General features: G+C 46.9%; 1 protein-coding gene across 7 annotated transcripts in view; it reads left to right on the forward strand.

The window, feature by feature from the left end:
• Positions 1-10,000, forward strand: part of utrn (utrophin) — a 281,604-nt gene that overhangs the window by 241,055 nt on the left and 30,549 nt on the right. For all 7 annotated transcript variants that reach the window (XM_063223012.1, XM_063223008.1, XM_063223010.1 and 4 more), the window contains 3 exons: positions 1,318-1,475; positions 2,701-2,867; positions 5,067-5,178. In XM_063223012.1, coding sequence (XP_063079082.1) covers positions 1,318-1,475; positions 2,701-2,867; positions 5,067-5,178 — 437 coding nt within the window. The remainder of the gene's footprint in view (positions 1-1,317; positions 1,476-2,700; positions 2,868-5,066; positions 5,179-10,000) is intronic.

Genomic DNA, 10,000 nt, shown 5'->3' on the forward strand with positions numbered 1-10,000 from the left:
CACCTCTAAAGACACACATTAACACACGCGCATCGTCCCACACATTTGGGCTGTCTTCTCTTCAGGGAGTAGGGAGGAGGGTCTAAATTTAGTCAGCATTTCGCATCACTTTCATGATTTATTTAGCAACCATAATAGTTTGTGTCTCGCTGTCTTTCTCTCTCTCTCTCTCTCTCTCTCTCTCTCTCTCTCTCTCTCTCTCTCTCTCTCTCTCTCTCTCTCTCTCTCTCTCTCTCTCTCTCTCTCCTCTGTTATTGCATGGCCTGTTGTGAGATAAGGACACTTGGGCTCTCTAATTTTCTTGTTCTCTCTCTCTCTCTCTCTCTTCTTTTCTCTCTCTCTTCTCTCTCTCTCTCTCTCTCTCTCTCTCTCTCTCTCTCTCTCTCTCTCTCTCTTCTTTTCTCTCCCTCCTCCCTCCTCCCTCCTCCATCCCCTTTCTTCTAACTTGCTCTGTGAGTTTGTGAGTTTGAGAAGTGATTGATAGTCAATTTGTTGCTCTGGAGTTTTCTGTTTGGCCTGAGAAAGTGTGTGCGTGTGTGTGTGAAGTAGTACAGAGTGACAGCCTTGCTTAGGAGTACAAAGTAGATTAGAGACCAAATACACTTTCAGAGAGACCTTATTCCTATCACACACACATGCGCGCGCACACACACACACACACACACACACACACACACACACACACACACACACACACACACACCAAGACTGGCTAATAACCGTGAGCACGATGAACACAATGCTGACGGTATCCCTGAACTGCACAATGAATACTGTCGTCTTTCTCTCCTTCCCTCTTCCTCTCTTTTGTCTGTCTTTATCCATGTGTGTGTGTGTGTGTGTGAGTGTTTTATTCTGTGCGTGCATGTTGCACGTGTGTATGCATGTCTGTGTGAGTGTGTTGCGTGTGTGTGCGTCTGTGTGTTGCGTTCATGTGCGTGTATGTGTGTTGCGTTTGTGTGTGTGTCTGTGTCTGTATGTTGCATTCGTGTGCGTTGTGTGTGTTGCGTGCATGCACGTCTGTGTGTTGCGTGTGTGTTGCGCCTGTGTGTGTGTGTGTGTGTGTGTGTGTGTGTGTGTGTGTGTGTGTGCGTGCGCGCGTGTGTGCGTGTGTGTGTGCGTGTGTGTGTGTGTGTGCGTGTGTGTGTGCGTGTGTGTGTATGTGCGTGCGTGTGTGTGTGTGTGTGTGTGTGTGTGTGTGTGTGTGTGTGTCTGTGTGTGTTTGTGTGTGTGTGTGTGTGTGCGTGGTGTGCGTGTGCGTGTGCGTGTGCGTGTGCGTGTGCGTGTGTGTGTGTGTGTGTGTGTGTGTGTGTGTAGTCCTCTTCAGCCAGGTGTGCTCGTCGGGCGGTGTGTGTGACCAGAGGCAGCTGGGCGTGCTGCTGCACGAGGCCATCCAGATCCCCAGGCAGCTGGGGGAGGTGGCCGCCTTCGGGGGGAGCAACATAGAGCCCAGCGTACGCAGCTGCTTCCAGCACGTAAGACACACACACACACACACACACACACACCTGGGGGAGGTGGCCTGGGGGAGGAGGCAGCAACATAGATCCCAGCGTACGTGGTACTCACACACACACACACACATACACACACGTGTCAAACACACACCTGGATCTGTCAACTCCTGATGCATCAAGAATCCCACACAGAAATCCCCCCCCCCCCCCCCCCCCCCACGCCCCCCCCCCCCCCCACACACACACACACACACACACACACACACACACACACGTGTCAAACACATACCTGAATCTGACACTCCCACACGTTAAACACTTCAAACGCATATGGTCAACTCCTGATGCATTCTGGAGCAACAAGAATCCCACACAGATTTTGCTCTTTCACTCACACACGCACGCACGCATGCGCGCACACACACTCACACACACACTCACACACACACACACACACACACACACACACACACACACACACACACACACACACACACACACACACACACACACACACACACACACACACACACACACACCTTACCACCTACATACACACACCTTACCACCTACATGCACCCCTAAAAGAAACCAAATACAAGCACACACACACATGCATACTGCGTATACCCATACTCAGATATACTATTTCCACATTTACCTCTAACTTTCAGCCACTCACACCCACTTGAGTTCTCGAGTTCTCGAGCTTTTAGACCAAGTCATCAAGTTTGTATTCAACCGAGACACCCACCAAAGGGCGTGCCTTTCCGCAGAGTTGAAGAGTTCGTGTTTCTGCACTCGCTGTTGTATAACACAAAGATGCTGAAATACACTTACACATACCCACACGCACTCACTCGTGCAGTTATACATATTGCACGTCAAGCATATAGATTTATCATTATGTAACAAACAGCATTCCCACCTTTATTTTATTTAAGCATTAAATGTGTTTGTGCATCGGCATCAGTGGTGTGCGAGTTCCTCCTTGCTGCTTCATTGAATTACTTTGTGGAACCTACGCACCCTACCGGCTACAAACCTAAAGGCGCGACACCCCTTTGGAGTAAAAACCTGACATTTGCACAATGCTTACAATGAAATTTGTAAATGAACTTTTTTTTTAACCCACCTACCTCTGGTTGGAGTGTGGTTCTCACCGCATAATGTCATATGCACCTTTATAAATAAAGGATTTTATAAATTCATTCTTCTCTGATTGGCCGCGGCTGTGTTGCAGGTGACCAATAAGGTGGCGGTGGAGCCCAGGCAGTTTGTTGATTGGATGCGTCTGGAGCCCCAGTCCATGGTGTGGCTGCCGGTGCTGCACAGGGTGGCGGCCGCCGAGACCGCCAAGCACCAGGCCAAGTGCAACATCTGCAAAGAGTGCCCCATCATAGGCTTCAGGTACACACACACACACACACACACACACACACACACACATGCACAGCACACACTCACAGAGACCATGCCCAACATCAGCCAAACATGCACACACACGCGCACACACACACACACACATAGCACACACACACTTAGCAACATCTCTTTGCTTTGAAGGTTAGGCACATCATGTGCATTAAGTCTGAGATGAATATACGGTATATCAAAAATGTGGTGTGTAAGTATGTCATGCATGTGTGCGTCTTTGTTTTTCCTGATATGATATTGTATGTGTTTGTGTCTTTTTAGTGTGTTGTGTACGTTGATGACATTTTTTGGACTGTTTGACTGATGTGGCTGTCTTTGTATGCGATTACCTATATGTCTCTGTGAATCTGCGTGTGCAGATACAATGTTGTAGGTCTTTGTGTGTGTGCTTTGATTCGAGTGCCTGATTCAAGTGTAGGCTGACAGATCTGTCTGCCTGTGGATGTAAGATCTGATGATCTAATTGTGTGTGTATGTGTGTTGTGTGTGTGTGCGTGCGTGTGCGTGTGTGTGTGTGTGTGTGTGCACGCGCATGGTTGTGTCTGGAGGGCCTGTGTGTGTGTGCGTGCGCGTGTGCGTGCGTGTGTGTGCGCGCGTGTGTGTGCGCGCGTGTGTGTGTGTGTGTGTGTGTGTGTGTGTGTGTGTGTGTGTGTGTGTGTGTGTGTGTGTGTGTGTGTGTGTGTGTGTGTGGCAGATGACGGTGCTGAAAGGTTAGATGCACTCCCGAGGCAGCTGGGCATTTAATAAATGTCAACCAGTCATATGCTCCTGACTACCGCAGAGACGAGAGGACCACCCACAGGCTGACCTCCCTCTCTCTCTCTCTCTCTCTCTCTCTCACACACACACTCTCTCTCTCTCACACACACACACACACACACTCACACACACACACACACACACACACACACACACACACACACACACACACACACACACCTCAGCAAATGCTTACACTGTGCACGCAGACACATTTAGTGGACACACACACACTGACAGTCATGCACTTATTGACATCAGACACAGGACCTGAACAGTGATGGAGACACAACTCAGAGAGAGAAACACTCAAAGAGAGAGAGAGAGAGAGTTGAGAGTTGAAAACGACAGACAGGAGTCAGAAATAGATTTAAAAAACAGCTTCTGTGCATCAACCCTTGAAAGTTGCTTCTTCCGTTGACTCATTGACTTTGTTGTGCGTGTGTGTGCGTTTGCGTGCATGTGTGTGCGTGTGCATGTGTGTGTCTGCGTCTTCGCCCGTGGGCTTGGTGACAACTCTGTTCATGATATCCTAACACAAAAGGCGATACAGTGAATGCTGCAATGAATAATTCTATTAAAGTTCATGCATAATTTCGTTACTTAATTGAATAACTTATCAGCCAAGACAAAGCCAATGGAGGCCGATAAAGGCGCTTTTGTTGCATGGTTAAACCCTAACAGTAATAGAATTTTGGATCAACGCATTTGTTATCCGAGATACGTAGTCGTGCCATATTTGACCACGTTTAATGTTTTTACAACCTCCAGCTAATTCCAACTGAACTTTTATAATGAATCTGTTTTCAGATGCAAAACCCGCTAAAAGTATTTACAACAATCTCAAGTTAACTTAAGTTATTTAAATAATCTACATAAAAAAAGACACTGAAATGTTTTTATCAAGTTTTTATCAACAAGCCTAAACAGGAAGATGTGCCCGCTGTGTTTTTCGGGGGTTTGTGGGAAGTTTTTCGCAGGCTGGTATTTTGGAAGCCAGTGACCATGTGTTGTTCTTTTTTTCTTATGGGCAGTGAGATATTCATGGCAAAATATTTCCTGGACATATCCAGGATTTTGGATGAACACACTATCACAGACTGCACCTGTTGTACCCCATGTGGAGATGGAAATGAGGAAAACTATCTTGTAGATCACATCTCTCTCTCGCTCTCTCTCTCTCTCTCTCCTGCGCTCTCTCTCTCTCTCGCTCTATCCTTTTAATCTCCCTTTTTATCTGATCTGTCCCTCACGCTGTCTCTGTCTTTCTCTCTCGCTGACTCTGCCTCTATCTCTTTCTGTCTCCCTCACTCTCTCACTCTCTCTCCGTCTCTCTCTCTCTCTCACTGTCTCTCTCTCTCACACAATCTCTCTCCCCCTCTCTCTCTCTCCATCTGTCTTGTCTGCCTGCAGGTATCGCAGTCTGAAGCATTTTAACTATGACCTGTGCCAGAGCTGTTTCTTCTCCGGCCGAACTGCCAAAGGCCACAAGCTCAACTACCCCATGGTGGAGTACTGCACACCGGTGAGTGCCGCTCTGTGTGTGTGTGTGTGTGAGAGTGCCTGTGTGTGTGTGTGTGTGTGTGTGTGTGTGTGTGTGCGCGCGCACATTAATGAGAGGGAAAAGGCTGTCTGTGTGTGTAAGAGTGATTGTGGCAGTGTAACAGAGTGTGTCGTTGTCTGTGAGTGTTTTAATGGGGGGTTTACAGAAAGAAAGTGTGTGCACGTGTGAGTGTGTGTTAATGAGAGAGAGTGTGTGTGTGTGCGCGAGTGTGTGTGTGTGCGCGCGTGAGTGTGTGTTAATGAGAGAGAAGAGAATGTGTGTGTGTGCCAGCATGATTGCCTGCATTTATATTCTGCGTCAGCTCCAGAGCCACCAGAGGAGGCAAAGTGCAGGAAAGGCTCCCAGTGACACACACATTAATATCTCCTCCCTCTCCTCCCTCTCCTCTGTCTATCCCTCGCTCTCTCCTCTACTTTTCTGTTCCTCCCTCTGTGCCTCTCTTCTTTCCCCTCTTCTCTCTCTCTCTCTCTCCATTCCCTCCCTCCTCTCCAATGCTCATTCAATATCTTGCTCTCTCTCTCTCTCTCTCTCTCTCTCTCTCTCTCTCTCTCTCTCTCTCTCTCTCTCTCTCTCTCTCTCTCTCTCCCTCAGCCACACTTTTATCTCTCCTCCCCTTTCTCCATTCCCCTCCGTTTTCTCCCTCCCTCCTCTGTTCCTATACTCCCATCTCCCTTTTCTATCTCTCTCTCTTCTCTGTCTCTCCACTTTCCTCTCTATCCTTCAGTTTTGTATCCTCTCTCTCTGTTGCTTTCCTCTCTACCTCCTCCATCAGCCACCAGCCTCTTCCTTCTCTGCAACACGCATTTCTCTCTCATGGTTTTTCTTTCCCCCATCTGATTTACTCTTCTCTCTTCCATGCCTATTCTCTCCATCTTTCCCCATGTTATACTTTCATTGCAATTGTCCTCTATCCTGTTTTCTACCCCACCCCTCTCTCCCATCTCCCCATCTCTCTGTCTCTCTCTGTCTCTCTCTCTCGCTCGCTCGCTCTCTCTCTCTCTCTCTCTCTCTCTCTCACACTCTCTCTCTCTCTCTCTCTCTCTCTCTCTCTCTCTCTCTCTCTCTCTCTCTCTCACTTGTTCTCCATCTACCCATTTCTCACCATCTTTCTCACACACTCCAACTTCCCCCACCTCTTGTTCTGCCTCTTTCTTTGCCCTACCCACACCCCACACCCCTCTCTATCTCTCATTACCCAACACACACACACACACACACACACACACACACACACACACACACACACACACACACACACACACACACACACACACCTCCATCTCTCCCCCTCCTTCTATTCTTCTCTTCCTCTCTTCTTTTCTGTGCTGTAATCTGCCTGCCTGCTGTTTAAAATGGCCTCCTGGAGATGTGACATTCTAATGGCCAGAAACGCTGTCGATTTAGCGCCCAGACAGTCACGCCCTGCAACACTCATACACACTCCTGCAGAGAGTACTACACAAACACACACACACACACACACACACACACACACACATACACACTCACACACCTATCCCCCAACCCCTGGGCTCTTTTACCGACAGAAACGGCTTTGGAAAGTGGGGTCACTTCTCTCCGAGAAAGAAATTCAAGTCCTGCGACTGTAATCAGTAGTCAGTGTATGGCCTAGACAGGACAAAACAAGGAGCGGAGGAGGAGGGAAAAAAAGAACAGGGAGGCAATAGGAGAGACTGATAGAAAAAGTTTCCGGAAGAAAGTGAGGTCACGTTTATGAGCCAGAAAGATGACTGTATGGGGCCAATCGATGGCCTCCGCAGAGCAGACTAGACCATGCAGTACCTCTGAGTTTGCCTCAGAAGCTGATCTTTAGTTTGGACAAAAAAATAAATAAAAGTGCACTGTGTAATATTTTTTGTAGTTTATTTCCAGAATTCATGCTGCCCATTCACTAATGTAACCTTTTTCATGAATACTTACCACCACCATCAAATTCTAAGTATTCATTATGACTGGGTGTATCTGCCTTTCATAATTTCCAAAATTCCAAACTAAAGGCTGTGGGTGGCGTGGGTTCAGTTCAAGTTGACACACAAAAACAAGTTTCCAAAAAAGATAGTTTGGTTTATTCCATCACAAAAATAGTCCATAGGGGTTCCTTAGTTTCAACAAAGGTTTCCATACATCCAATCTTGCATTTAATGTAGTAAAATCTTTTATCTCACCATGCCACAGCACCCAACATTGCTTTCTAAAACTAAATTAGAGCGGCGGGCGTGACCTAAGTACCTGCACCTGCGCCTAGGTAGGCGTTTCCAAAATCAAAAGTCTCAGTGCACATGAAAAATGTATCTTCTCCATTGTCTGCCATTTTGAATTTCCAGAAATAGACATTTTTAGCAGCAAAACTTAGTTTACTCTGGACATACTAGTAAATATTGATTTATTATTTAGTAGAGATGTACAGGATCCAAGATCCGGTTCCGGATCCGGCAGGATAATAGGGTTTTTCAGACTATCCGGATCCGGCAGGATCTTAAGAAGTGGATCCGGTATCCGGTAATTACCTAAAAATCGGGATCTGGGGCATCTTTACTTTTTACGTAGCCTAGGCTTTTCAGTCAGTCTTTCACAACCCCAATTGCTGCATGGAGTGAAAGAACTTTGGAAGCGTCCAGTGTAGGCAGTGTGGCAGTAAGCCAATGAGTCTAAAAAATAGTTTGAGCCAACGTAATAAAAAGGGCCCACGTGTACGAGTAGGCTATGTGTTTCAACCCTTTCGTAGGATCCGGGATCCGGTTCCGGATCCGGCAGGATCTTAAGCAGTGGATCCGGTATCCGGCAGGATCCTAAAAATCAGGATCCGGTGCATCTATTATTTAGCAAATATTCATGAAAAGACCAAATTTGGCAATAGGCAGCACAGTTTCAATGCGCAGCATTGCTGCAATATCTACGCTGGCCACCATCCTACACAGTGCACCTTTAAGAAACCTTTCACAAAACAGGAAAAAAGGACACACAGGGAACAAGACACCAGTATTCATTTCCTGAAAGGTTGCCTTGACATTGCGACTCTTTATGTGACAAATTAAACTTTTAGAACACTGCTTTGTAGACACTTGCCATAAAAGAATGTCACCTAAGGACACAAGCACACACTTCTCTATGCCTGTCATTGCCTTGCTGACCAAGAGTCTGTCTGAGGTCAACCATAAAGAAGGGTGAAAGAGATCTGCGGAAGGGAGGGAAATGGAGATGTTGACATCTTAGAGGCAGGAGGGTATATAAGGCCACGTCAAAATCACTGCTCAGAAGAGGAGGATAGGATTGAAGGATGAATAAAGTGAAATGAAAGAGAACGAAGGGAGGAAGGAAGGAAGGGTAGATGGGAGGTGGTACGTAGAGGGTGAGAAATAGAGAAGAAATAGGTTTATCTGTGTTTCTCAGGCCCCTGACTGTCATATGTGTTATTTTTGGGTAGATGGTGGGAAATGGAGAAGAAATGGGTTTATGTGTCTTTTTCAGGCCCCTGACTGTCATCTGGTATTTTGGGCAGCATTTCATATAGTTAGTAGCATCCTCCCCCCCAAATCCCATGCCCACGCCAGCCAGCACGCTAATGAACAGCAGAGAAGGATTAGCACCTGTAGCTTAGCACAATCGCCCTGTCTTCTGCCGCTCCACTCAACAGCTCAATTCAACACACACACACACACACACACACACACACACACACACACACACACACACACACACACACACACACACACACACACACACACACACACACAACACAACACCCTGCTGTGTCATATTAATCAGTACACCACACTGTTAAATCTTCAGGCTTACACCACTGCAGATACTGTATTTAAAAAGCTTGTGGAAAAAAAACCACCCACACACAAATTAAGTCCCCATAGAAAATGCCACCTTCCCTGAAAGACATTAAATCCTCAGACATCCACCCGCCAAGCCATACACCAACACAACTGTGCGTGCACTCACACATACACACACACACACACACACACACACACACACACACACACACACACACACACACACACACACACACACACACACACACACACACACACGCTCAAAACACACTGAAAACATAAGCCCCTTAACCACCTCAGGGAACGATCATATTAATACGGCCTGCTGTCACCAACCCCCTTTTTAAAACTTAAAACCCAATAAGGCCTGCTCTACTTAGACCTCAAATGTCAATCTCGGCTCACCTCAATTTCACTTGATCGAAGGAGAGAGATGATTGGTTGGTAGCATTAGCACAGTGAGGATGAGAAGAAGAGAACTAAGGGTAGACGTGTAGAGAAGTTTTAAGGAAAATGTGAGAAAGTTCTGAAATTGCATTTTAAATTGAGATGGCGGGAACACGCTTGTATTAACCTCATAGGACCTTAAAATGCTATGAAGCAAATGCAATAATGGCAACACCAATCAACCTCGAATCTATTCCCACGGGAGGCCAAATGATATGTGAAAAGTGATACTCCCACTGTCATTGTGCACTCCACAACACACAACGAAATTGCATTCATGCCTCCCCTGTGCGAGGTGGCCACCCAAATGGCCCGTAAGGGGAGGCAGTGCAGCAGGACAATGCCATGCTTGGGACACCTCGGACCATGCGGGAGAGCACTTGTTAATAACTCCCCCACCCAAACCAACCTGTCTGGGTGGTAATGAAACCAGCAATCTAACCGGTTACTGCCCCCAATATGCTAGTAAGTGTTAAGGATACCAGTCATCAAGAAGGTAAATTAACAAGGCGAACCAATATGGAGGTTGT

This window comes from Engraulis encrasicolus, chromosome 18, assembly GCF_034702125.1.
Source record: "Engraulis encrasicolus isolate BLACKSEA-1 chromosome 18, IST_EnEncr_1.0, whole genome shotgun sequence".
In the NCBI taxonomy this organism is placed as follows: Eukaryota; Metazoa; Chordata; class Actinopteri; order Clupeiformes; family Engraulidae; genus Engraulis; species Engraulis encrasicolus.